The sequence below is a fragment of the Stegostoma tigrinum genome, chromosome 7, assembly GCF_030684315.1.
Source record: "Stegostoma tigrinum isolate sSteTig4 chromosome 7, sSteTig4.hap1, whole genome shotgun sequence".
In the NCBI taxonomy this organism is placed as follows: domain Eukaryota; kingdom Metazoa; phylum Chordata; class Chondrichthyes; order Orectolobiformes; family Stegostomatidae; genus Stegostoma; species Stegostoma tigrinum.
Window position 1 is genome coordinate 60,636,104 of NC_081360.1, and position 23,639 is coordinate 60,659,742.

General features: G+C 40.4%; 1 protein-coding gene across 1 annotated transcript in view; it reads right to left on the bottom strand.

Annotated features, from left to right (window-relative positions):
• Positions 1-277: 277 nt before the first annotated feature.
• Positions 278-23,639, bottom strand: part of LOC125454013 (adenylate cyclase type 10-like) — a 161,679-nt gene continuing 138,317 nt past the window's right edge. Inside the window, exons 29-30 of the mRNA XM_059647653.1 lie at positions 1,021-1,123; positions 278-418 (exon numbers count right to left, since the gene is read on the bottom strand). Of these exons, the coding sequence (XP_059503636.1) occupies positions 278-418; positions 1,021-1,123 (244 nt within the window). The remainder of the gene's footprint in view (positions 419-1,020; positions 1,124-23,639) is intronic.

Genomic DNA, 23,639 nt, shown 5'->3' on the forward strand with positions numbered 1-23,639 from the left:
ATTTTTCTTCGCAGGTACTGCCAGATCTGCTGAGCTTTTCAGGCAAGTTTGTTCCTGATTTACACCATGCACAGTTCTTAAAGTTTTTACTAAGAAGAGTAAATCTGGCCATTGTCATTGTAGGAGATTGCTGTGCATAAAGTAGCTGTTGTATTTTCTAAATTACAACAGTGACTATGCTTCAAAATTAAAACTGTACAGGGCTATGTTATTTCCAAGATTAACAATAATAAGATAGCAATACACATTTTTCTTATTTTAATCAATTAACATAACTTTACCAGAGTGCTACTGATGAATAAAGCGCAAGCATCAAGTTCTTTTCAGACTTTAAAACCGGATCATCAATTACTCCATTGATAAAAGCAAGGCATTCATCAAATGGCCTCAGTGCGAAACCTGTAATCAAAATAAATACCTCAGGTGACGACAATATATTTTTGGTCAACATTACAAACATAAAAATGTGCATACATTTGGTGTAAATATCTTTACATTGCTTTTAAAAGTTGCATTGTTATGTAACTTAAGATGAGTGATATTATTCTGAAGAATGAATAGGAAAGATTTTTTGAATAGTGGGGTTCTTAGCCGCAGAGCCTGAAGTGTCAGCAGGGAACACATGCCCTGCCAATACCTTTTTGATCTACAGTAAGTTGAATGCTCTAACAAGTATTAACTGGCTGAAGACAGGACTTCTTCCCTTCATTCAAAGGATGTCTTGTCTCTGAGAAATGCCCTACTAGCTGAGCTGAGCACCTTACATGGCATCAACAGCTTTTCACAAATTATGAACCGTCCAGAAGGTGTTGGGACCTCTAGAAAACTTTGGGGACAGTGACTTTCTAATCTGTGATTTTCAAATCCTGCCTGTACCAGGCTTTTTGATAACCTAGCTCAATGCTTTGGTCTCCTTTAGCTGAATTGACAGGTCAAATTGGGTGGAGTGAGCATGGGAGTTGGGATATTAAGGCCATATAGACTAAAGCATAATGTCTACTACCTAAATTGGGCAGGTACTTTGGACGCCAGCAGCCAGATTAGATAGAAGAACAGAGCAACATGTTTATCTTTAGGATGTCCAAAGACCGTTTTTTTTCGACACAGCAGAGACAGTAATAATCTAGATATGGAATACGATCATTAATTGTCAAAGTGCAGAAGGTTACAATTTAACTTATTTGTTCAACTATCTGCTCACTGCAAGAACAATTTACCTAGCTGCACACTCCAGCCTTTCCTCCTATTATTGTAATTTGTTTCCCACATCAGGAATTTCTAAAATTCCCTTTTGAAAGACTAAAATTCAGGCATTCTTGATCATAATCATTTGTGCATAAAGGTTTTTTTCTTCAAGTCACCTTTCCCTGTGTGTTCCGAATCACATTAACCTTACATCTTCTGGTTCTCAGCTTCTTTATTCTTTCATCACTGGCAAGGAAAGCATTTATTGCCTGTCCGTATTTGCCTTTGACCAGATGGTAAGCCACCTTCTTCACGTAGTACAACATTTCTGGGATTGGATGAAGGAATAAACTAGGGTTCCTAAAGAATGGGTAGTAGAACTGCTGCTTTTCTTGATCTGTATTAATGACAGATTTCGGTGAAGATCCCAAGTTTTAAAAGTTTTAAAATTTGTAAATAATATGCAACATGAAAGCCTAGTGAACAGTGAAATGACAGTAATGGACAGGTATGTGAATGGGATGTGAAATAGGTGAATTTAGGGCAGTTATAGCTTAATGTAGAGAAAGCTGAAGAAGACCGTATTTTGAGAAATGCAGTTGTACACAGTGTACAAGTTGATTTGCCACATTCTTATGACCCCTATGTCTGTTTTATCTTGTTTTCAAGATAATAAAATGTGAGGCTGGATGAACACAGCAGGCCCAGCAGCATCTCAGGAGCACAAAAGCTGACGTTTTGGGCCTAGACCCTTCATCAGAGAGGGGGATGGGGAGAGGGAACTGGAATAAATAGGGAGAGAGGGGGAGGCGGACCGAAGATGGAGAGAAAAAAGATAGGTGGAGAGGAGAGTATAAGTGGGGAGGTAGGGAGCGGATAGGTCAGTCCAGGGAGACAGACAGGTCAAGGAGGTGGGATGAGGTTAGTAGGTAGGAGATGGAGGTGCGGCTTGGGGTGGGAGGAAGGGATGGGTGAGAGGAAGAACAGGTTAGGGAGGCAGAGACAGGTTGGACTGGTTTTGGGATGCAGTGGGTGGGGGGGAAGAGCTGGGCTGGTTGTGTGGTGCAGTGGGGGGAGGGGACGAACTGGGCTGGTTTAGGGATGCGGTGGGGGAAGGGGAGATTTTGAAACTGGTGAAGTCCACACTGATACCATTGGGCTGCAGGGTTCCCAGGCGGAATATGAGTTGCTGTTCCTGCAACCTTCGGGTGGCATCATTGTGGCAGTGCAGGAGGCCCATGATGGACATGTCATCTAAAGAATGGGAGGGGGAGTGGAAATGGTTTGCGACTGGGAGGTGCAGCTGTTTACTTTTCCCTGCAACCGCAGGAAATGCTACACTTGCCCCCACACCTCCTCCCTCACCCCTATCCCAGGCCCCAAGATGACATTCCACATTAAGCAGAGGTTCACCTGCACATCTGCCAATGCGGTATACTGCATCCACTGTACCCGGTGTGGCTTCCTGTACATTGGGGAAACCAAGCGGAGGCTTGGGGACCGCTTTGCAGAACACCTCCGCTCAGTTCGCAACAAACAACTGCACCTCCCAGTCGCAAACCATTTCCACTCCCCCTCCCATTCTCTTGATGACATGTCCATCATGGGCCTCCTGCAGTGCCACAATGATGCCACCCGAAGGTTGCAGGAACAGCAACTCATATTCCGCCTGGGAACCCTGCAGCCTAATGGTATCAATGTGGACTTCACCAGCTTCAAAATCTCCCCTCCCCCCACCGCATCCCTAAACCAGCCCAGTTCGTCCCCTCCCCCCACTGCACCACACAACCAGCCCAGCTCTTCCCCCCCACCCACTGCATCCCAAAACCCGTCCAACCTGTCTCTGCCTCCCTAACCGGTTCTTCCTCTCACCCATCCCTTCCTCCCACCCCAAGCCGCACCCTCATCTACCTACTAACCTCATCCCACCTCCTTGACCTGTCCGTCTTCCCTGGACTGACCTATCCCCTCCCTACCTCCCCACCTACACTCTCTCCACCTATCTTCTTTTCTCTCCATCTTCGGTCCGCCTCCCTCTCTCTCCCTATTTATTCCAGTTCCCTCGCCCCATCCCCTTCTCTGATGAAGGGTCTAGGCCCGAAACATCAGCTTTTGTGCTCCTGAGGTGCTGCTGGGCCTGCTGTGTTCATCCAGCCTCACATTTTATTACCTTGGATTCTCCAGCATCTGCAGTTCCCATTATCTTGTTTTCACTTTAGTTTGTGGCAACTATTTGAAACATGATGTCAGAAGTGAACAGCTGAAATGGAGTGAATTTTCAGTGCTGTAAGAGAGCAAGTTACTGTAAAAATACACCAGGGAAGAATAAAAAATACACACGCGGCTACATTGTAGAGCTGAGTGAGTCAGATTGGCTGTGATTTCTCCGGTCCTGATGTTGCAGAAATGAAAGGAGATATGAGACAAATTTGAAATGTTTCTACGATTGTGGCGAAACTATGAGATAGTTACGAAGTTGAATAAAAAGTCTGAGTGAATAAAAGTAACAGCCTGTCATCAGTGCTGGGAAAAGGATTCCATATAAAAGGATGCACCCTAAATCATACTGAAGAGCAGAGAAGACAGATTAAAGTAATGTTGAAACTACAAAGAGTTACTTTGAAACCTCCATTAATATAATTTTTGAGCATTATGCGTTTAATATCTGAGGTCAAGGGAAACGGGCACCATTGACCAATACTATATATTACATTGTACGTAACACTTTCAGCCAAATCCTGTATAAACTTATCAGAGATAGATTTGCCTTTGGCATAAGTGAACACACCCTAACAGTATGTCTGCTGAGAGTGACAAACCTGCCCTCAATACTGCTGTGGGAGAGTAGATGAGACTATGCATTATGCTGATAGACTTTTCAAGCCAAATGAGAACAGTTTTGTGGAAATTGGGAGAAGTATTTTCAGAAGAGCCAACAGATGCATCAAAATCTGAGGACAGGATATAGATATTGCACAGGGCAACACACAAAAGGAAGAAAAAAGCAGGTTCAGCATGAGACGAGTAGTGCTCTAACTTTAAGAATCTGTATCAGTGTGCGGGCAAGTACCTAATTAGAAAACAAGAAAACAAGCCAAAGATTGGCTGTTGGAGAACAGTCAGCCAGTGATTTTCATGAATTACTCAACATGACACAACAGGTTCATATTGTCAGGTCTAAAGATGATAAATGTATTGTCAGACTGTTAGAATGATGATTCCAGAAGAAGAGTATCAAAAAATGCAAAGTATCAGATAGACACTGGTCATTCATGCAACATGGTGAGCTTTGCAGACATGCGTAGAGTAGCCAGGTTGGTGACCCAGGTACATTGCCAAATGATGGACCAATAGCCATCCAAGATGACAGATGAAGGTGAGAGCCCAATTCATTTGAAAAGATAAAGATCTAGACTTCAAGACAGTAGAAATTAAGCCAGATTTCAGCTGAACAAGTCTAAAACATGACTTCTAAGTACATGTGTCAGAAGAGTTTTGTAGCACTTTGCAGGCCATGAATCACTTGACTGCTCAACAGAACCTGGATATTAAAAATGTTTTGCAGGTCTTTAATGTCTTCCTAGAGTCATAGAGTTATACATCATGGGATTAAACCCTTCAGTCCAACTAGTCCACGCCAACTATGTTCCCAAACTAAACTCGACCTACTTGCCTGTGTTTGGCCCATATCCCTCCAAACCTTTCCTTACTTGTGAACTTTTCCAAATGTCTTTTAAATGTTATGACTGTACCTGCTTCTATCATTTCCTCTGGCAATTTATTCCACACAAGAACCATTCTCTATGTAAAAATGTTGCCCCTCATGTGCTTTCTAAAAAATTTTACATCCCACCTTTAAAATGTGCCCCCAGGTTTGAACTCCCTAACTCTAAGGAAAAAACCATTGCTATTTATCTTGTCTGTCCCTAATGATTTTCTAAACCACTATAAGGCCACTCCTCAACCTCCTGCACTCCAATGAGAAAAGTCCCAGCCTATCCAGCCTATTTTTGATATTAAAGCCCTCCATTCCTGACAACATCCTGGTAAATGTTTCTGAACCCTCCAATTTAGTAATATCCTTCCTATTACTGGGCAAACAGAAACATACACAGTATTCCAAAACAGGCCTCACCAATGTCCAGTACAACCTCAACATGGCATCCCAACTCCTATACTCAAAGTACTCAGCAAGGAAGGCAAGTGTTAAATGCCTTCTTAACTACCTTGTCTATCTATGAAACAAATTTCAAAGAATTATGTACCTGAACCCCTAGGTCTCTCTATAGAACCCAAGGGCCTATCATTACTTGTATAAGTCCTGCCCTTGTTTGTTTCTCCAAAATGCAATACATCACAATCATTGAAATTAAATTCCATCTGCTACTCCACAGCCTATTGACCCAATAATCAAGATCTCTTTGTACTTTTAGAAAACCTTCTTCACTGTCCACAATAGCACTGATTTTGGTGTCATCTGCCAACTTAATAAACATTCCTCCTATATTCTCATCCAAATCATTTATATAAATGACAAATAAAACGGGACCCAGTACTGAGCCCTGTGGAACACCACTAGGTCAGGCCTCCAGTCCAAAAAACAACCATCCACTACTATCCTCTAATTCCTACCATCAAGCCAATTTTGTATTCAACTGGCAAGGTCATCCTGAATCCTGAGTGATCTAACTTTACTAATTGGCCTTCCTGATGGATGTTATTTTGAAATGAGATCAACTATGCACTTTCTGAGAAGGGCTCCATCTACCTTCAAACCAAGCCTGAAAGACGAGATAGAGGAGTCAGAAAAGGACGTAATGAAGAAAATGACAACTCCTATAGACTGAATTTGCAGCATGGTAACAGTGAAAAAATCCTTGAAAGTTGTAAATATGCGTAGATTCACAGGATCTTAACAAAACTTTGATGAGATCTTACAATCAAATGTCAATCAGTGAAAACATTTTGCCTTGACTTGCTGAGGTAAAATTCTTTACAACCCTCAATGGGAAGGATGGTCACTGATAACGTAAAGCTGGATGAAAACAGTTTTCTGCAAAAAACGTGAACCCCATTGTGGCACACAATGAGTTTCCCATTAGCAAGTGCTTCAACAAAGTTGTAGAAATTGACTTGAGGATATAGGATAACCGAACAAGAAAATCATTTTGCACTTCATAGACCTGGCAATTAGATTTGATCAGTTTACAATAATATATAGTGAAGAGGAAATGTAATACTGAACAAGGTAATGGAGAATTGGATAAGGACTGGACTGGGACACCAACTGAATTCTTGATTGACAACGGGGAGGCATTTGCCTATGATAAATTTCAGGCTATGTGGAAAAATATGAGCAATGTGGCAGTGAACACAGCAGAAGACATCTGTTTAGTAATAGAATTTATGAATAGAAATCATGCAATGATAGATAAGATACTTCATAATATCCTAGCAAACTAACAAAGTTATAAATTGATGTGGTTACGTGGAACAGTCCCTCTTCCGCACCTACACAGGCCCCAAACCCCACCTCTTCCTCCGTTACATTGATGACTGTATCGGCACCGCCTCTTGCTCCCCAGTGGAGCTCGAACAGTTCATCCACTTCACCAACACCTTCCATCCCAACCTTCAGTTCACCTGGGCCATCTCCAGCACATCCCTCACCTTCCTGGACCTCTCAGTCTCCATCTCAGGCAACCAGCTTGTAACTGATGTCCATTTCAAGCCCATCGACTCCCACAGCTACCTAGAATACACCTCCTGCCACCCATCCTCCTGCAAAAATTCCATCGCCTATTCCCAATTCCTCCGCCTCCGCCGCGTCTGCTCCCACGATGAGGCATTCCACTCCCACACATCCCAGATGTCCAAGTTCTTCAAGGACCGCAACTTACCCCCACAGTGGTCGAGAACGCCCTTGACCGCGTCTCCCGCATTTCCCGCAACACATCCCTCACACCCCGCCCCCACCACAACCACCCAAAGAGGATCCCCCTCGTTCTCACACACCACCCCACAAACCTCCGGATACAACGCATCATCCTCTGACACTTCCGCCATCTACAATCCCACCCCACCACCCAAGACATTTTTCCATCCCCACCCTTGTCTGCTTTCCAGAGAGACCACTCTCTCTGTGACTCCCTTGTTCACTCCACATTGCCCTCCAACCCCACCACACCCGGCACCTTCCCCTGCAACCGCAGGAAATGCTACACTTGTCCCCACACCTCCTCCCTCACCCCCATCCCAGGTCCCAAGATGACATTCCACATTAAGCAGAGGCTCACCTGCACATCTGCCAATGTGGTATACTGCATCCACTGTACCCGGTGCGGCTTCCTCTACATTGGGGAAACCAAGCGGAGGCTTGGGGACCGCTTTGCAGAACACCTCCGCTCGGTTTACAATAAACAACTGCACCTCCCAGTCGCAAAGCATTTCCACTCCCCCTCCCATTCTTTAGATGACATGTCCATCATGGGCCTCCTGCAGTGCCAGAATGATGCTACCCGAAGGTTGCAGGAACAGGAACTCATATTCCACCTGGGAACCCTGCAGCCCAATGGTATCAATGTGGACTTCACCAGCTTCAAAATCTCCCCTTTCCCCACAGCATCCCAAAACCAGCCCAGTTCGTCCCCTCCCCCCACTGCACCACACAACTAGCCCAGCTCTTCCCCTCCACCCACTGCATCCCAAAACCAGTCCAACCTGTCTCTGTCTCCCTAACCTGTTCTTCCTCTCACCTATCCCTTCCTCCCACCCCAAGCTGCACCCCCATCTCCTACCTACTAACCTCATCCCACCTCATCCCATTGACCTGTCCGTCTTCCCTGGACTGACCTATCCCCTCCCTACCTCCCCACCTATACTCTCCTCTCCACCTATCTTCTTTTCTCTCCATCTTGGGTCCGCCTCCCCGTCTCTCCCTATTTATTCCAGAACCCTCATCCCATCCCCCTCTCTGATGAAGTGTCTAGTCCAGAAACGTCAGCTTTTGTGCTCCTGAGATGCTGCTTGGCCTGCTGTGTTCATCCAGCATCACATTTTATTATCTTGGCTTCTCCAGCATCTGCAGTTCCCATTATCACTGTAAATTGATGTGGTTGGTTTGCTCGCCGAGCTGGTTCGTTATTTTGAAGATGTTTCATTACCCTGCTGGGTAACATCATCAGTGCAGCCTCTGATGAAGCGTTGGTGTTTTCCTGCCTGGTATTTAAACTCTGTGGCCGTTTGATTTGATTACCTCAGTTCTTGTTTTCCTTCGCAGTGGTGTATATATAGGGTCTAGTTCAATGTGTTTGTTGATGGCCTTCTTGGTGGAGAGCACTTGGAACTAGACCCTTTTTATACACCACAGTGAAGGAAAACCAGAAATGAGGTAACCAATTCCAACAGACCCCAGAGTTTAAATACCAGGCAGGAAAGCACAACAGCGCTTCATCGGAGGCTGCACTGATGATGTTACCCAGCAGGGTAATGAAATGTCTGCAAACTAATGAACCAGCTCAGCGAGCAAACCTACCACAGCATTTACATCCCGAGCTACAAATCTACTCAAGAACCTTAAAGTTGTAAATTAATGTCTGCCCTGGCATGTGTACAATCCATGTGAAAAGTTCACTGCAAATGTTACAATTTATATTTTGGGAGAATCCAAAAATCACTTCAGTAATGAGTAATCTTCCCCTGGCTAGGGAAGAAACTACAATTGCCTCCAATTTTTCTGAGCACTTGAACTGCCCTTATGCAGAAAGCAGAGCATTCATTAAGGTGTTCATTAAGGGTATTCTGAGGAAGGGTCACTTGACCCGAAACGTTAGCTCTGATTTCCTTCCACAAATGCTGCCAGACCTGCTGAACTTTGTCCACCAATTTCTATTTTTGTTTCATTCATTAAGGCGATTTCATAGAAAATTTTGCAAGCCTTACAGCATCATATGCGACCCCCAGAAATAAATTTTAATCCAGCAAACTTGGTGTATTATAGAAGGGCAAAAAGAGTGGAAAGTTCAGGTTAAGTAGTGATGGAGAAACTAATTTTACAGCATGGTATTCAAACTGGTAGCGTGCATTCTTTGGGGTCAACTGGCACAAATCACACACTTACAGGAATCATAGCAAGTCGTGACGCATCATGTCTTTCACATACACATGTTGGACCACGCTATAATGAACACATTATAGCAGGTGAAGGGCTGACTGAACATGGACAAAGTGATACAGATACGTAGAACAAGATTATTTGCTTTCAGGATAACTGTCAAAAGTTGGCACCGAAGTAACATATGTGCCAGAAGGTTCCCGTGGATACACTATTGTAAGAAGATAGGAAAAGCCGTTGGAAAATTCTACATATGAAGGATAAACACAGTTTTTTTTATCACTGATGGATTAGGATTGATTTTGGATAAGTTTTATTCGCATTCCCCAGGTCCTCACAAAAGGGAAGAAATGAGTTAAAAAGTTTGATTGGACTGGTAAGCTGGTTATGCACTCACACCAGAACTGGTGCCAATTATGAAGTTTTGGAACTGGGTACAATTATGGGAAACTAAATTCAGAAAAATACTTAAGTTTCCCAGCCTTGGGTACCCAAAAAGTATTATGCTTTTTTTTAAATTGATGTTTCATATACCAATTTTTCAGGTGACTATTCTAACAACGCAAGGATTATTTGATTCTTGGTGGGAAATAATAATGTCTACTTTTGTTAGCTTGGGAAAACAAGAAAATAAAAGGTGTGAATTAAAGTACCTTGGCTGTTGAAACATTGGTGCCTGTGGAAGCTATAGGTACAAGGGTGCATTTATTCTGTATTCTAAAGGAGTCCCTGTACAATCTGAGTAAAGTCGGTCTGTAGAATGTCATGTGGATATTATGTTTGGGGTAATTTGTATTCAATAGAGGGTGTTGCTCAGAAAGGGTTAAGGATTGACCTTGCGAACATATAATGCATGTTAGAATTACATTTGCAAAACAAAATGGGTTGAAACACTAACTGCCAGACTGTTTCACAAACAAAGGTGCTTCCTCCAAGTAATTATTGGTGATCGTCAAAGAGATGCGATAAGGATTTATAGGAACATGAAAAAAATCTATGGTTCTTTTGGTCACTTTGTGATTAACATTTGTTTTGTTAAGGAAAGGGTGAATATACATTTTTATATATACATATAACATCTAAAACAAGTAATTTTGCTATGATCAGCTGTGTTACTATGTAAGTTTAATCTTCATTTATTTTGTTCAAGGATTGTTTTTATATCTCCAAAAGTTTTATTTATAATGAAGAAGGGAATCTGTAATAGTTAAGCAGGAATTTTTGATTAATTAATTAACTGGATAGCTGTTAAGTTGAAACAGTTGGGACTGGTGTTTGGAAAGAATGTAAGACAGAGTAGTTAATAAAATGTCCACAAAGAAAGTGTTTCAGAGATAGCAGGAACTGCAGAAGCCGGAGAATCTGAGATAACAAAGTAGAGAGCTGGATAAACACAGCAGGCCAAGCAGCATCAGAGGAACAGGAAGGCTGGGTAACTTCTTAAGGTAGGCAATCCTCAGAACAGGCTTTGCTTCTTGCTCCTCTGATACTGCTTGGCCTGCTGTGTTCATCCACCTCTACTCCTTGTTTTCACAAAGAAAGGTGTTTTGGACACTGCCTCATCAAATGAATTGGATCTGATTTTACAGGGCAGCCTTCCCAATTCTCTTTTCCATTCATTAAGTTGTTGCACCTTCAGGAATCAATGTATAGACACTCATTCTAAGGACTGTTTAACTAGATGCTTCTCCTGACAAATGCACTCCATGATCCCTTTGATCTTGATTGATGTGGGAACCCAGAAATTGGATACTAATATATATCATTGTCTGTTAAAGAGTCATGAGATAGCTTGCTGACTGAACAATTGGGTTTCTGGTTTGTTACTGGCTTTCCTGCTGTGTACAGGACTGTAATGATAAAACTTTGCCTAATGAATCAAATAGCATCCTGCTTTGCTGCTATTTCTTAAGTAGAAAATTACAAATATATTTATCTTTAAGACATTTTCATTTTAATATTATTATCCACATGAAATATAAAACAAAGAATATTAAAATAAGCAAACAGAAATTTAGATATTTTTAAGTGTCATCAATTACAATACCTTCTTGAAGAGAAAAATCAAGACAAGCTGTATAAAATGATGCCTGACCAAGTATGTTGTGTCGTGAGACTGAAAAGTCTTTCATGTATGTCATTAACTCAACATAATCTGCAAGTCTACAAAACAAAAAATGTAGTTTGTTAATAATACAATGTTTATTACTCATTTAATATTTTATGCTTGCCCACATTACCCTGCATTGAAAAGATTTGCTACTACAGGGGTTTGATAAAATATTAAACAAAAAAAAACTGCAGATGCTGGAAATCAGAAATAAAACTAGGAATTGCCAGATCTGCTGAGTATTTCCAGCGGCATCTGTAGAGCGGAAGGAGAATTTCAGGTCACTGGAACTGAAACATTAACTCTGCTTTCTCTCCACAGATGTTGCCAGGCCTGCTGAGTTTTGCCAGCAATTTCTGTTTTATTCAAACATTGGTTATGTTACTGTCAGAAATAGGAATTAAAATCCCACCAGAGCAGTTAAGGAATTGAATAAATCTTGATTAAAAAGTTAGTGTCAGCAATGGTGGCCGTGATTGTCAGGTCGTTGTAAAAACTTATCTGCTGCAGACACAGACACATAGCAATGTGGTTGACTCTGAATAGCCCTCTGAAATTAGCTAGCAAGTTATTCAATGTTTTGTTGTGTAGTAGTGTATTTTCTACTATTTAACTTGATGATATTTCCATCCGTACTTTTTACGTATGGGAGATGGTATAATGTCATTAGACTGGAAGACGGAAGTGCAGACTAAATCCCTGGTTGTAGGTTTTAATTTCCATGACAGCAAGTGGTAAAATTTAAATTCAAATAGTAATTTTTTTAAAGTCTGGAATTCAAAGCTGGTCTCATTGATGATGACCATGAAAAAAGCATTGATTGTCATTAAAAACATATGGCTCACTCATGTCCTTTAGGGAAAGAAACCGTTTTCCTTGAGTGAACCAGTCTGCATAGGATTCTAGATCCAGACAAATGTGGTTGATTCTTAACTGCCTTTTGAAATGGCCTACCAAGCCTTTCTGCTGAAGGGCAGGGTCTGATGGACAACAAACGTTGGCATTGCCAATGATGTTCACATCAAATGAAAGAATAAACAGGAAATACTTATTTACAGTTACATATGTACATACATTAGACTTGCATCTGAAGTTAGAGGTCCTGCTCCCTTTAAGATCTTGAGTTATTTGTGCCCTTCTAATATCTTAGTTCCATAATCATCAGATTGTATGCATCTCATGCTAAATCTATTGCTTTCGATCACCCCTCAAAGTCTTTGTTCCAATCATACTCCTACTCCATTCATCTCTCCCTATGTTGTTAGATTTCACAGATTTAAGTCTGGTGCTTTGACTATGCTCTCTGATCTGCTTTTGATCTTTTAAGACTGAGGAGGCTCTGTACTCTTGGATAAGTCAGTGTAAGTGTACTCCTCTGGGTGGTTGTGGATCTGGTTGCAGAGTTTTATTTTATTATTCTTCTGAGTAGTAAGACCAAGTTTCTACTGCCTTTAGTTTAATGATATTCATATAGAATGATTTTGCTTGCATGTTTATGCAACAATTGTACATTTTCCCCATTGGTTTACAACCCATACTCTCTCCTACAACTTCAAAGCTGTTAATTCTTGTGTTATATGCCTGTTATTGGAGTTTTGAACATGATTGTCCCATTGTTCTTCCATTTGCTATTTTACTCTCTTGTGATAATTCACTGTAATGTTAGGCTTTAATCAATTTAAAGCAATGGGAGCTGCTCTTCGACTCCTGTCTATTGGTAACTCTGATGGTCAAAACACATTCAGTAGTGGTGAGGCTCAAAAACCCAACAGAGCAAAACTGAGACCTTCATTTTTCCTCAATAAAGTCTTTACTGACAGTATTACTCTCTTAGCTTCTCTATTTGCTTGAGGTTAATTTGGGCAAACTGGTATTAAGAATGAAGTTATATTGACATCCAAATTTTGAAATAACAATTTTCAAATTGCACGTCCATTGTCTGATGTCCTGTGAGTGGAATAAATTATTTTGTAGATAATTACATCTGTCATGATCCCATATAAATGGTTGTATCAATCCAGCATGAATAATAATCAGTAATTGTAATGAAAATTTATTCCCTTAAATTCAAATAAATTTATTGCCAGATATTCCCATGGTCTTGATGGAAAAAAATGTTGTAATAGTTACTCATTTTGTTCTTGGCTATTTACAGCATAACAAATGCAATGAGAAATCATTTATTCAATACATTGTGAGCGATAACTAATCTGCACCCTGATCCAGAACTTTCTAATTCTCAAACGTCCTTGGTGAATTTTTGTAGAATCTCAAGCCAAAGGGTTCTCATTGTGACTAATCTCTCATTGAAGACTAGTAAATCATCAAAGATACTGGAATGCTCATGTTGTTCATAATTTTGGCATCATATTAGATTGTTGGGTATATGATCTGGCTACCCCTACATGCAATATTTCCAAAGATATTCTTCATCTCATTCTTGGGTTTGCCTTACCTCTTGCAACTTCTGTCAGTATTTCTCAAGTCCTCAGTGATAAAAAAAATGTATACACTTTACCATCCTTGATGAGATCTAGGTCTTTCTGTATGGTTTCACCTGACAGTGTCCTTGACAATATGTTAGCTGTTGTTTAGTATCATCCGTGCACGTATTTGGTGAATGAATCGTGTGCTGTGAGTCTTAATCTGAAGTATTGAATTCTGGATGGTATCTCGGTCATTAATTTTATGTTCAGAAGGCTGGTCAATTGCAAATTTGAACAATAACCCTGTAATAGGATCTGAAAAAAATTTAACATGCCCATGCCTCATTCTCTATCATCGTGTAACACTATTCTGACTCTGTAATGAGCTAAAGGCAATTATTCAATCATTGGATGAGGGCAACACTGGCTGGGCAGCATTTGTTGCCAAGAGGTCAGTTAAGAGTCAACTACATTGCTGTGGATCTGGAGTCACATGTAGGCCAGACCAGGTAAAGATGGCAGTTTCCTTCCCTAAAGGGCATTAGTGAATCAGATGGGATTTTCCAACAATCAACAATCAACAATGAATTCATGGTCATCATTAAACTCTTAATTCCAGATATCTATTGAATTCAAATTCCAACGTCTGCTATGGCGGATTTGAACCTGGGTCCCCAGGGCATTATCTGGATCTCTGGATTAACAGTCCTGCAATAATACCACTAGGCTATCACCTCTCCATTCTTTCAGTCATTGAGTTGATCCAATAATATCAAACCCTTGGTATCAATACTTAATTTAAATTCTGTGCCTGTTCTTCGATTTTTTTCAACATCTTGTATGTGGTGCTGCTTAGAAGATATTTCATTTTTGCCGGTTGTTTATGTTTACAAGCAACAGGCTACTTTAAAGTGGACTATTTTACTACAGTAGTCACACTCTACAGCCCCTCCTCCCCTTGAGAACCATTCCTTGTAATTCTGTATCTTGATTCTTCATGGCCTGTTTTGGTCGACTGAGGTTTTCATGCTTTTTCTCATTTGTAGCCTACTAACTGAACTGGCCTACTCAATTTCTTACATGGGCCTTCTTCCCACGTATGAAATCCAATTCTGTTTCCAAAACTCTGTCTAACTACTTTAATTGCTTTCTCCAGTGTTAAATTGCCCCTGGCTTTCAACCGGTCAGACAACAGCTCATCTGCAACCCTGACAATGGTATAGTTGTAAATCAAATCTACATTTTGTAAATGTAATTCTCTACCAGCCTAAAGAGATAATTAAGAAACAAATCTTTGGTTTGACCTGGCTTTTGTTTGACATTGTTGAACCTTGCTTGCTCAATAACGAAATTGCAATGAAGATTGAATAATGAAATGAATGCCCATCATGCCTCTTCATACCAAGCTAAATTCTCATTTATGCACTGTCTTGATAATATGTTGTTATTCATGGTGCTCAATGCATAAACCAAATACTAACTTGGCTTTTCTGGACTGTTTCATTCAAGCCTGAAGTAGTACTGTACTTTGTAAACCTGTACTTCTAGTTTTCCCATACCTAGTCTTGCTCCTTCAGTAGTCTGGAATGTTTCGTGGAGCGGTAGATTGTATTTTATGTTTCTTCTGAGTACTGGAGATATTCTTGAATCAACTATGGAGTCTTTGCCTCTGTTCATAGTTTAGAATCTTATTCACTCCTGTCCTGTTTCCTGGACTGTATTTCAGTTTCTGTTGCTCCCACAATATTGTACTGTCTAAGTGATTCTTCAAATTTTGTGTTTTTTCCTCTGAATTTGCATTCACCTGCTGGGTTTTTTTTAAACCACTTATGAGACGTGAGTGTCACTGGTTGGGTTAGCATTCATTCCCCATCCTTACTTGCCTTTGAGAAGATAGAAGCAAAGTGCCTTTTTTAACCACTGAAGTCCATGTGCTAGAAGTGGACCCACAATTCTGTTAGGGAGGAAGTTCTAGGATTTTGACACTGAAGGGATGCCGTGTTTTTCCGAGTCAGGATGGTGAATATCTTGGAGGGGAATTTGCAGATGGTGATGTTCCCATGTAACTGCTGCTCTTGTTCATCTAGATGGCAGTGGCCATGGGTTTATAAGGTCTTGTCTAAGGATCTTTGGGGAATTTGTGCAGTGCGTCTTATAAGTAGTACACATTGCTGCTACTGAGGTGGAGGGAGAGGATGTTTATGGATGTGGTGTCAGTCAAGCAGGCTGGTTTGTCCTGGATAGTGTGAAGCTCCTTGAATGCTGTTGGCAAGTGGAGAGTATTCTATCAGACTTCTGACCTGTACCTTTGGGAAATCAGGTTATGAGCTGCTTTATATAGTGAGTCCACTTCAGCTTCTTGTCAATGGTAATCCCAGGAAGTTGATAGTAGAGGATACAGTGACGGTAATGCCGTTGAATTTCAGGCATGGTGGCTAGATTGTCTCTTATCGGAGATGGTCATCAATTAATTGGCATGTGTGTGGCGTGAACATTGCTTGCCTAAGCCAGGTCTTGCAGTATTTGGACATTGATTGCTTCTGTGTCTGAGCAGTTGAGAATGATGCTGAACATTGTACAATCATCTATGAACATCTCCACTTCTGATCTTACGATGAAGGTTAGGTCATTGATGAAGCAGTTGAAGATGGTTGGGTCTAAGGCACTATCCTGTGGAGATGTACTGGACCTGAGAAGCTGACCTTCAACAACCTTAATAACTTTCCTTTGTGCTGGGTATGACCCTAACGAGTGGAGAGTTTTCCACAATTCCAGTCTTGCTAAGGCTCGTTGATGCCACACTTTGTCAAATATAGCCTTGATGTTAAGGGCAGTCACTTTCACCTCACCTCTAGCTTCTGTTTTCCTTTACTACTGCCACAATCAATGGATTCTTATAGGTGTATCGCTGTGGGCACTAATGGCAAGATTTATAGCAAAAATCAGAGTCCAATGAGGCTTATCTTGATGTCAAGAAAACCTTGTGCACCGTTTATGTATTTTCTGTGTAACAGGTGGGTTTCTCAACAGGCAGAGGCAAGTTCCCAATTGACAGGAAATACAGCTTGTTAAACCTTATTAACAGCCCTACTCATTAATGTTCAGCTTGCTACCTTGCCAAACATTTCTAGCAGACACTGAGAAATGTCTACATGGAAATCAGAGTGGATATGTGGTAACTTTAGCGCACTGCTTTCTCTGATAGACATCTATCTTCTTTAGGACCAAATGCCATCTCAGGGCATGAAAAATGGGGCCAAGTCAATGTACCTCTCATCCATGGATATTGGCATCTGACATTTGCTCACCCTCACGACCCTTCCGGCATCTCTCTGATTCATGTGCAGGCCACTCAGGAGGCCCAAACTAGCAATGAAAGTTTTCAGCAGGGAAAGGCACCCTCCTGATGGATTGTACCAGGTTGCATTTCAGGGCTTCTCACTCAATCTTTTAGCATCAGGTCACTTAATGGCTGGCTGCATGTTTGCAGCATCCATGCCTTGCCTTGCTTTGCCAGCCATGCCATGCCTGACAGCACATTGATTCTTCAGCCAGAGCAAAAGGCTATCCATATGTTGTATTGAAAAATTCTTTTGCACAGCCACACAGGATGCTTGTAATTATTTGTTCATGGGAACATCTTAATTTATTGCACAGTGAGGAATGAGTTTTTAAAATTTAGAGCATGTGCCAGCTGCCTGTGTGGCAAAATATCTGCATATCCCCGTCTCTACTTCTGGTGGAAGGTTATCAGTGAATGTTAACTTTAAACACTGACTTCAACAGTACTTGACTACACCTCCTTATACAATAGGTTGTGTAAGGTCTCCATTCTCCCAGTGTAACCAACTGTCACATCTGTTCTGATGAAGTCGCCTTTTATATTGACACTCGTGAGACGCCTTCTTTTACCCTCAACTTAGACTACCCCTTCACTGTAGTTGACAGTGCTTCCACAGTATCTATCTCAATTAGATTTGATTTCAGTTTAAGATGGGAGTCATGCATTAAAGCGACTGATACGAAAGTGCAGTTGATGCCACAATCAGATTAGGCATGATTTTACTAGATGGTAAAGCAGGATCAAGGCCCTGCTGCTGCTCCTAATCCTTGAGTTCTTATGTCCTCACCATCTTTCATCTTCAGTGGATTATCCTCCATCATTTCTATCAGTTCTGGTCCCAGGTAACCATCAACATGTTTTGTCTTCTCTTCCCCTTTCAGTATTACTGAAGGACTATTCCCTTCCTGATGCCCTGGCCCTGCACTGCAGATGCTGGAGAATCCGAGATAACAAAGCGTGGAGCTGGATGAACACAGCAGGCCAAGCAGCATCTTAGGAGCACAAAAGCTGACATTTTGGGCCTAGACCCTTCATCAGAAAAAAAAAGCAGGAGCACAGCTCATTCTCTTGAATGTAATGTCTATATCCATCACCAAGAACACTGGGTACACTGTTACTGACGGAGCTGGCTGAGCTCTAAAGTGTAGGGCTGAATGGGCCTGTGGCAAGCATTGAACAAATCAACAAATGGCTAATCCTACTCAACCCCAGCTTCATCAATCTACCTACCATAGTGCATCTGTTCCTGAGAGTGTTGATGGCCATCGAGACAAAGGACTGTCTTCAGATTGAGGATACACTCCATCATGTATGATAATATCGCCATTCTAAATGGGATAATTCCAGAACAAATCTAGCGACTTAAAAGTGGGCAACAATGAAGACCTGTAGGCCATTGGCAGTGGAGTTGTACTCCACCATAACCTGCAAACTATAGCTCTGAGTATTCTTTACTCCATGATCATCATCAAGTGTAGGGTCCTTCTCTGCTTCAATTCAGACAGCATAAGGGTAGCATAAGGAATACTTAAGAATGAAACGCTGACACAATGAAGAATAAGCAGAATTACATGCATGTGGAACAGTGAAAGAAAATTGGCATAAATAGAGCTACGTGATCCTGGAACTGTTGGATCAAAACAAAACTCTGTCATCAAACTACTCCTAACCATGAATGATGATAATCAATTAATAGGAAGAGGAGGCTTCATGATCACCCCAATTCTCAATGATGGAATAACTTGGTATGTGAGTGCAAATACAACATTTGCAACCATCTCTTCACCAAGTCTGTTGAATGGATGATTTATCTCAGCTTCTTTCTGAGGTATCCATCATCAAAGAAGCCAGTCTTCAGTCAATTTCATTTGCTGTCAAAGACGAGCTGAGTGCACTGGCTACAGAAAACACTATGGACCTATGAAGATGCCAGCTGTATTGCTGAAGACTTTTGCATTAGAACCAGCTGTGCCTCTAATCAAGTACTGTAGTCATACAACACTAGTATCTGACAATGTGGGAAATTGCTCATTCTTTCTTTTTTCGCAAAAGTCAGCAGAAATGTAATGTCACCAATTGCTGCTTCAGGAGTTTACTCCCAAACATCAGTGAACTAATTAGAAATAGCATCAAGTGTGTCATCAAGTGACCCCTACACCCCAGCTTATTTTCATTAATACTGATATTGGGTTTCATCACATGCATTTAGCTCCAAAAATTATTGTAGCCTGTGCATAAACATGGGCAAAAATGCTACGCTGAATTCCAGGGGTAAGATGAGAGTGACTGCCTTTGTCATCAGGTCAGCATTTGACCAAGTATGGCATCAGGAGCTATAGTAAAATTTAAATGAACACAAATCAGGGAGAAAACTCTGTAATGGTTGGAATTATACAAAGCAACATATTTATGATTTTTGGAGGTCAATCTTCAGCAATGACTAACTATTGAACTGGATTAGACATATAAAAACTATGGCGTCGAGATAAAAGTTTATAAAATAATGAGAGGTATAGAGTTAATGGTAGTTGTCTTTTCCCCAAGATGGAGAATCTCAAGACTAGGGGGCACATTTTTAAGATGAGAGGAGAGAGATTTAAAAAAGACATGAGGCAAATCTTTTACACATAGGGTGGTTAGCATGTGGAGTGAGCTTTCGGGTGAAGTGGTGGATGCAGGTACAATTACAACATTTGAAAGGCATTTGGATGGATACATGAATAAGAAAGGTTTGGAGGGATATGGCCATGGTCAGGTGGGACTAGTTTAGTTTGGGATTATGTTTGGCATGGACTGGTTGAACCGTAGGGTCTGTTTCCACGCTGTGTGACTCAATGACTCTATGAGAGGAAGTCAAGGTGCTACACTGTGGTGAATGATTCACCTTTATAACTTTGCTAAAGCTATTCCCATTTACAAGTCATAGTTCAGGACTTTGTATTCATCCAGTATTCAACGTCAAGAACACTGAAGAAGCTCAAAACTATTCAGAATGATTCAATAGTTCCCTAATCACCACCTTTATGTTCTGTTTTATTATGTATTCTACTGGTGTCCATATACATAATGCGAGCCTCTTTCCTAACCCTTAATTATTCCTTTACGTCATTATTTATCCATGGGGTTCCACTAGTGTTCAGTTTTCTCTTTCTTTTTTGGCGGAGTATATTCTCCTTGTATATTTTCCAATGTTATTCTATATTGTTGTTTTCTGATAAGTTGTCTATTTTATTTTCCCAAGTTCTACTTTTAACCCCTCTAAATCAGCTTTTCTCCAATCAATTAACCTGATTTTCATAATACTATGTCTTTCTCTCTCATCATTTTTATCTGATATCATTTTACATTCTTGTATAAAAATATTGTGATCACTATTGCCTAATATATTCTCCTCCCTTCTCTTATCTGTTCTGGTCTGTTACCCGTTAATAGATCCAATAATGCATTTTTCCTTATTGGATATTTTGCATATTTTACTGTAGTCATAACCTAAAGTTTTCTGGGTTAGCTGAAATGAAGTTAAATGAAATTATATGAAATGAAGAAGAAATCATATGAAGCCCAGAGATAACTTAATGATAAAGTCATTGGTTTTAAAGTATTTCCATGTTTTGCTGAAGGAATGTGCATGTGTTCAGATTGGGGTACTGTAACTCAATGGTAATGGGCTGAACCGTCAGAGTAATTTTGGAAAAGTTGAAATCTCATTTAAGACAAACATACTGACTCAGATGTAACAATGTTTATCTGCTGAATTTGTGATTGTCACAAAATCGTGTTGTGCAAATATTACATGGTTGATTGAGTGTCATAAAGCAAGAGCAAGCTAAAGTTGTGATCAAAGTTCACTAAAACCAAGAGATAAACCTCTTTTAAAGGAGACACACTCAAGTCTTAATGAGTTAAATGATCAAATTGATGTGGAAAATATGGCATGTTTGTGATATTTGCCAATGGTCGCACTGATCATTTGCAGGACACTGGACAGTGTACAGAAAAAGTATAGAAACAGCTTCTCTCACAGCATAGCTAGCTAGTTTGGGAAATGGAGGTTGTCTAATTAGCAGCTGGAAGTTGGGATATAGCAGACGGCTCATCTATTGTGTTCTGATCTTTGGACAACTCCATATAAGCGGATTACAAGCATTAGATAGATAAAATTTTTGAATTTTTTTCTCATGTACTTTGTTTTAATAAAGAACATTTGGGTATATTCCTTTGTTAGAACTGCCTTGAGTTATTGATATTAAAACTAAACCTGATAGAGAAAGTAGAAATAAAAGCCTACAGAGTTTTGTATACATGATAGAAACTTTATTTCCAAATACCCTTTATTTACTACTTCTATCTAATTTATATCAGGTGTGTTGAAATGGCTATGACTACTACTTCAGAAGGCTCTAAGAAAAAAATGAGAACTAATGGCCGACAAGTCACCTGGACCAGATGACTTTCATCCTAAGGTTTTAAAAGATGTAGCTCCAGTGATAAACATATTAGTTATGATCTTTCAAAATTCCTCAGATTCTAAAATTCAAAAATTGTTAATGTAATATCTCTACTCAAGAAAGATGAGAAACACAAAGTAGGAAACCCCTACGCCAGTGATCCTGCTATCAGTCACAGGAAAATGCTAGAATCCCTTATCAAGGAAGGAATACCAGGGCATTTAGAAACTCAGCATTCAGTCAGGCAGTCAACATGGTTTTGTTGGAGAGTGTTGTTTAATTAATGTATTAGAATTTTTTGAGCATTCAACAAATAAAGTAAATGGAGGGAGAGCCTATAGACATGACACATTTGGATTATGAAAAGGCAATGGACAAGATGCCACACATGAGGTTACTTCACAACATGAGAATCCACAGCCTCCTTGGTAAATATTATCATAGATAGAGGATTGGGTAGATAAGAGGAAGGAAAGAGTGATCATTAAATGGCTCATTTTCATGTTGCTCTTCCATTACCAGCAGACTGCCAGAAGGATTAGGTGTGGGACCTCAAATATTTGTAACCTACATCAATGAATTGGATGAAAAAGACTGAAAAAGACAGATGCTGGAGAATCCAAGATAACAAAGTGTGGAGCTGGATGAACACAGTATCTCATGAACACAAAAGCTGACATTTCGGGCCTAGACTGATGAAGGGTCTAGGCCCGAAACGTCAGCTTTTGTGCTCCTGAGATGCTGCTTGGCCTGCTGTGTTCATCCAGCATCACACTTCGTTATCTTACACACAGAGTTAAATAGGTTAAAAACGAAAAGAACTGCGGATGCTGTAAATCAGGAGCAAAGAAATGGTTGCTGGAAAAGTTCAGCAGGCCTGGCAGGATCTGTGAAGGAGAAAACAGAGTTAACATTTCATGTCCAATGACCCTTCCTCAGAACTGTTGGTGGCTGGGTAAATCTCAGTTTAAATGCAGAAAATAGGGAGGTGGGTGGGGTAGGGAGTAAATGATAGGATAGAGCCCGGAGAGAGAGAAAGACAATTGGACAGACAAAGGAGTTGCTAACGATCAGGCTGGGAGGGTAAATAGCAAAAATTTGATAGATGGAATATTATGTGGGTAAATGTGAACTTGTCCATTTTGGGAGGGAAATTAGAAAAGCAGCACATTATTTGAATCTAGAAAGATTGTCATGGTTTCTGGTATACGAATCATAAAAGATTGGTCTGAAGGTACCGCAAGTGGTTAGGAAAGAAAATGGAATTCTCTGTTACTTACTGCAAGGGGAATGGAGTATATAATTAGGGGAGTTGCAAAATAGTTGTACCACACATTCATGAGACCATATCTGGAAAACTGAGTACAGTTTTAGTCTTCTTATTTAAGAAATGAAGTAATTGTGATTGAGAAATGAAAAATGGAATTATGAAAATAAATAATATACAGTGGAGAATTACATGAGGTAAGCTGGAGCTCACAGAAAGCACACTTCCATGAAACTCCCTGAAATTGACACCTTGCTGAGTTTTGATGAAATTCATCCTATCTATCTAAGCAGCACACTACTTTCTGCCCCTAAATAGTGGATTTTGAATCAGAGGTGTTCCAAATGTGGAGTGTTCTCAATTATGAGCCTGAGCTCAGAAACTACTTGAGTTTGGCTACTGGTCTCTGTTGAGTTGGTCTGGTGCAATTTGCATTCAACTATATTTTCAAGTAGAGGATCCAGACCACAGAATTATATTCATTATGCACCATAATAGCTGCTAAAATTACATTTTCCATTTGGAACTGAAAGTGGTTTTAATGGGTCTTATATTATAGGTCTTCATGCCGACAAATGCATCATCCTCTTTCTCTTTCCTAACTACTTGTGCTCCAGAGATGGGTAAAATGATTTTGTTTTTGAAAAAAGATTAAAATGTGAAAAGTGCAGTTGTTACATCTCTACATTTCTGGGATTGCCATTATGAATTTCCTTAAAATTATTCATCTGTTTTAAATTCAGCTGT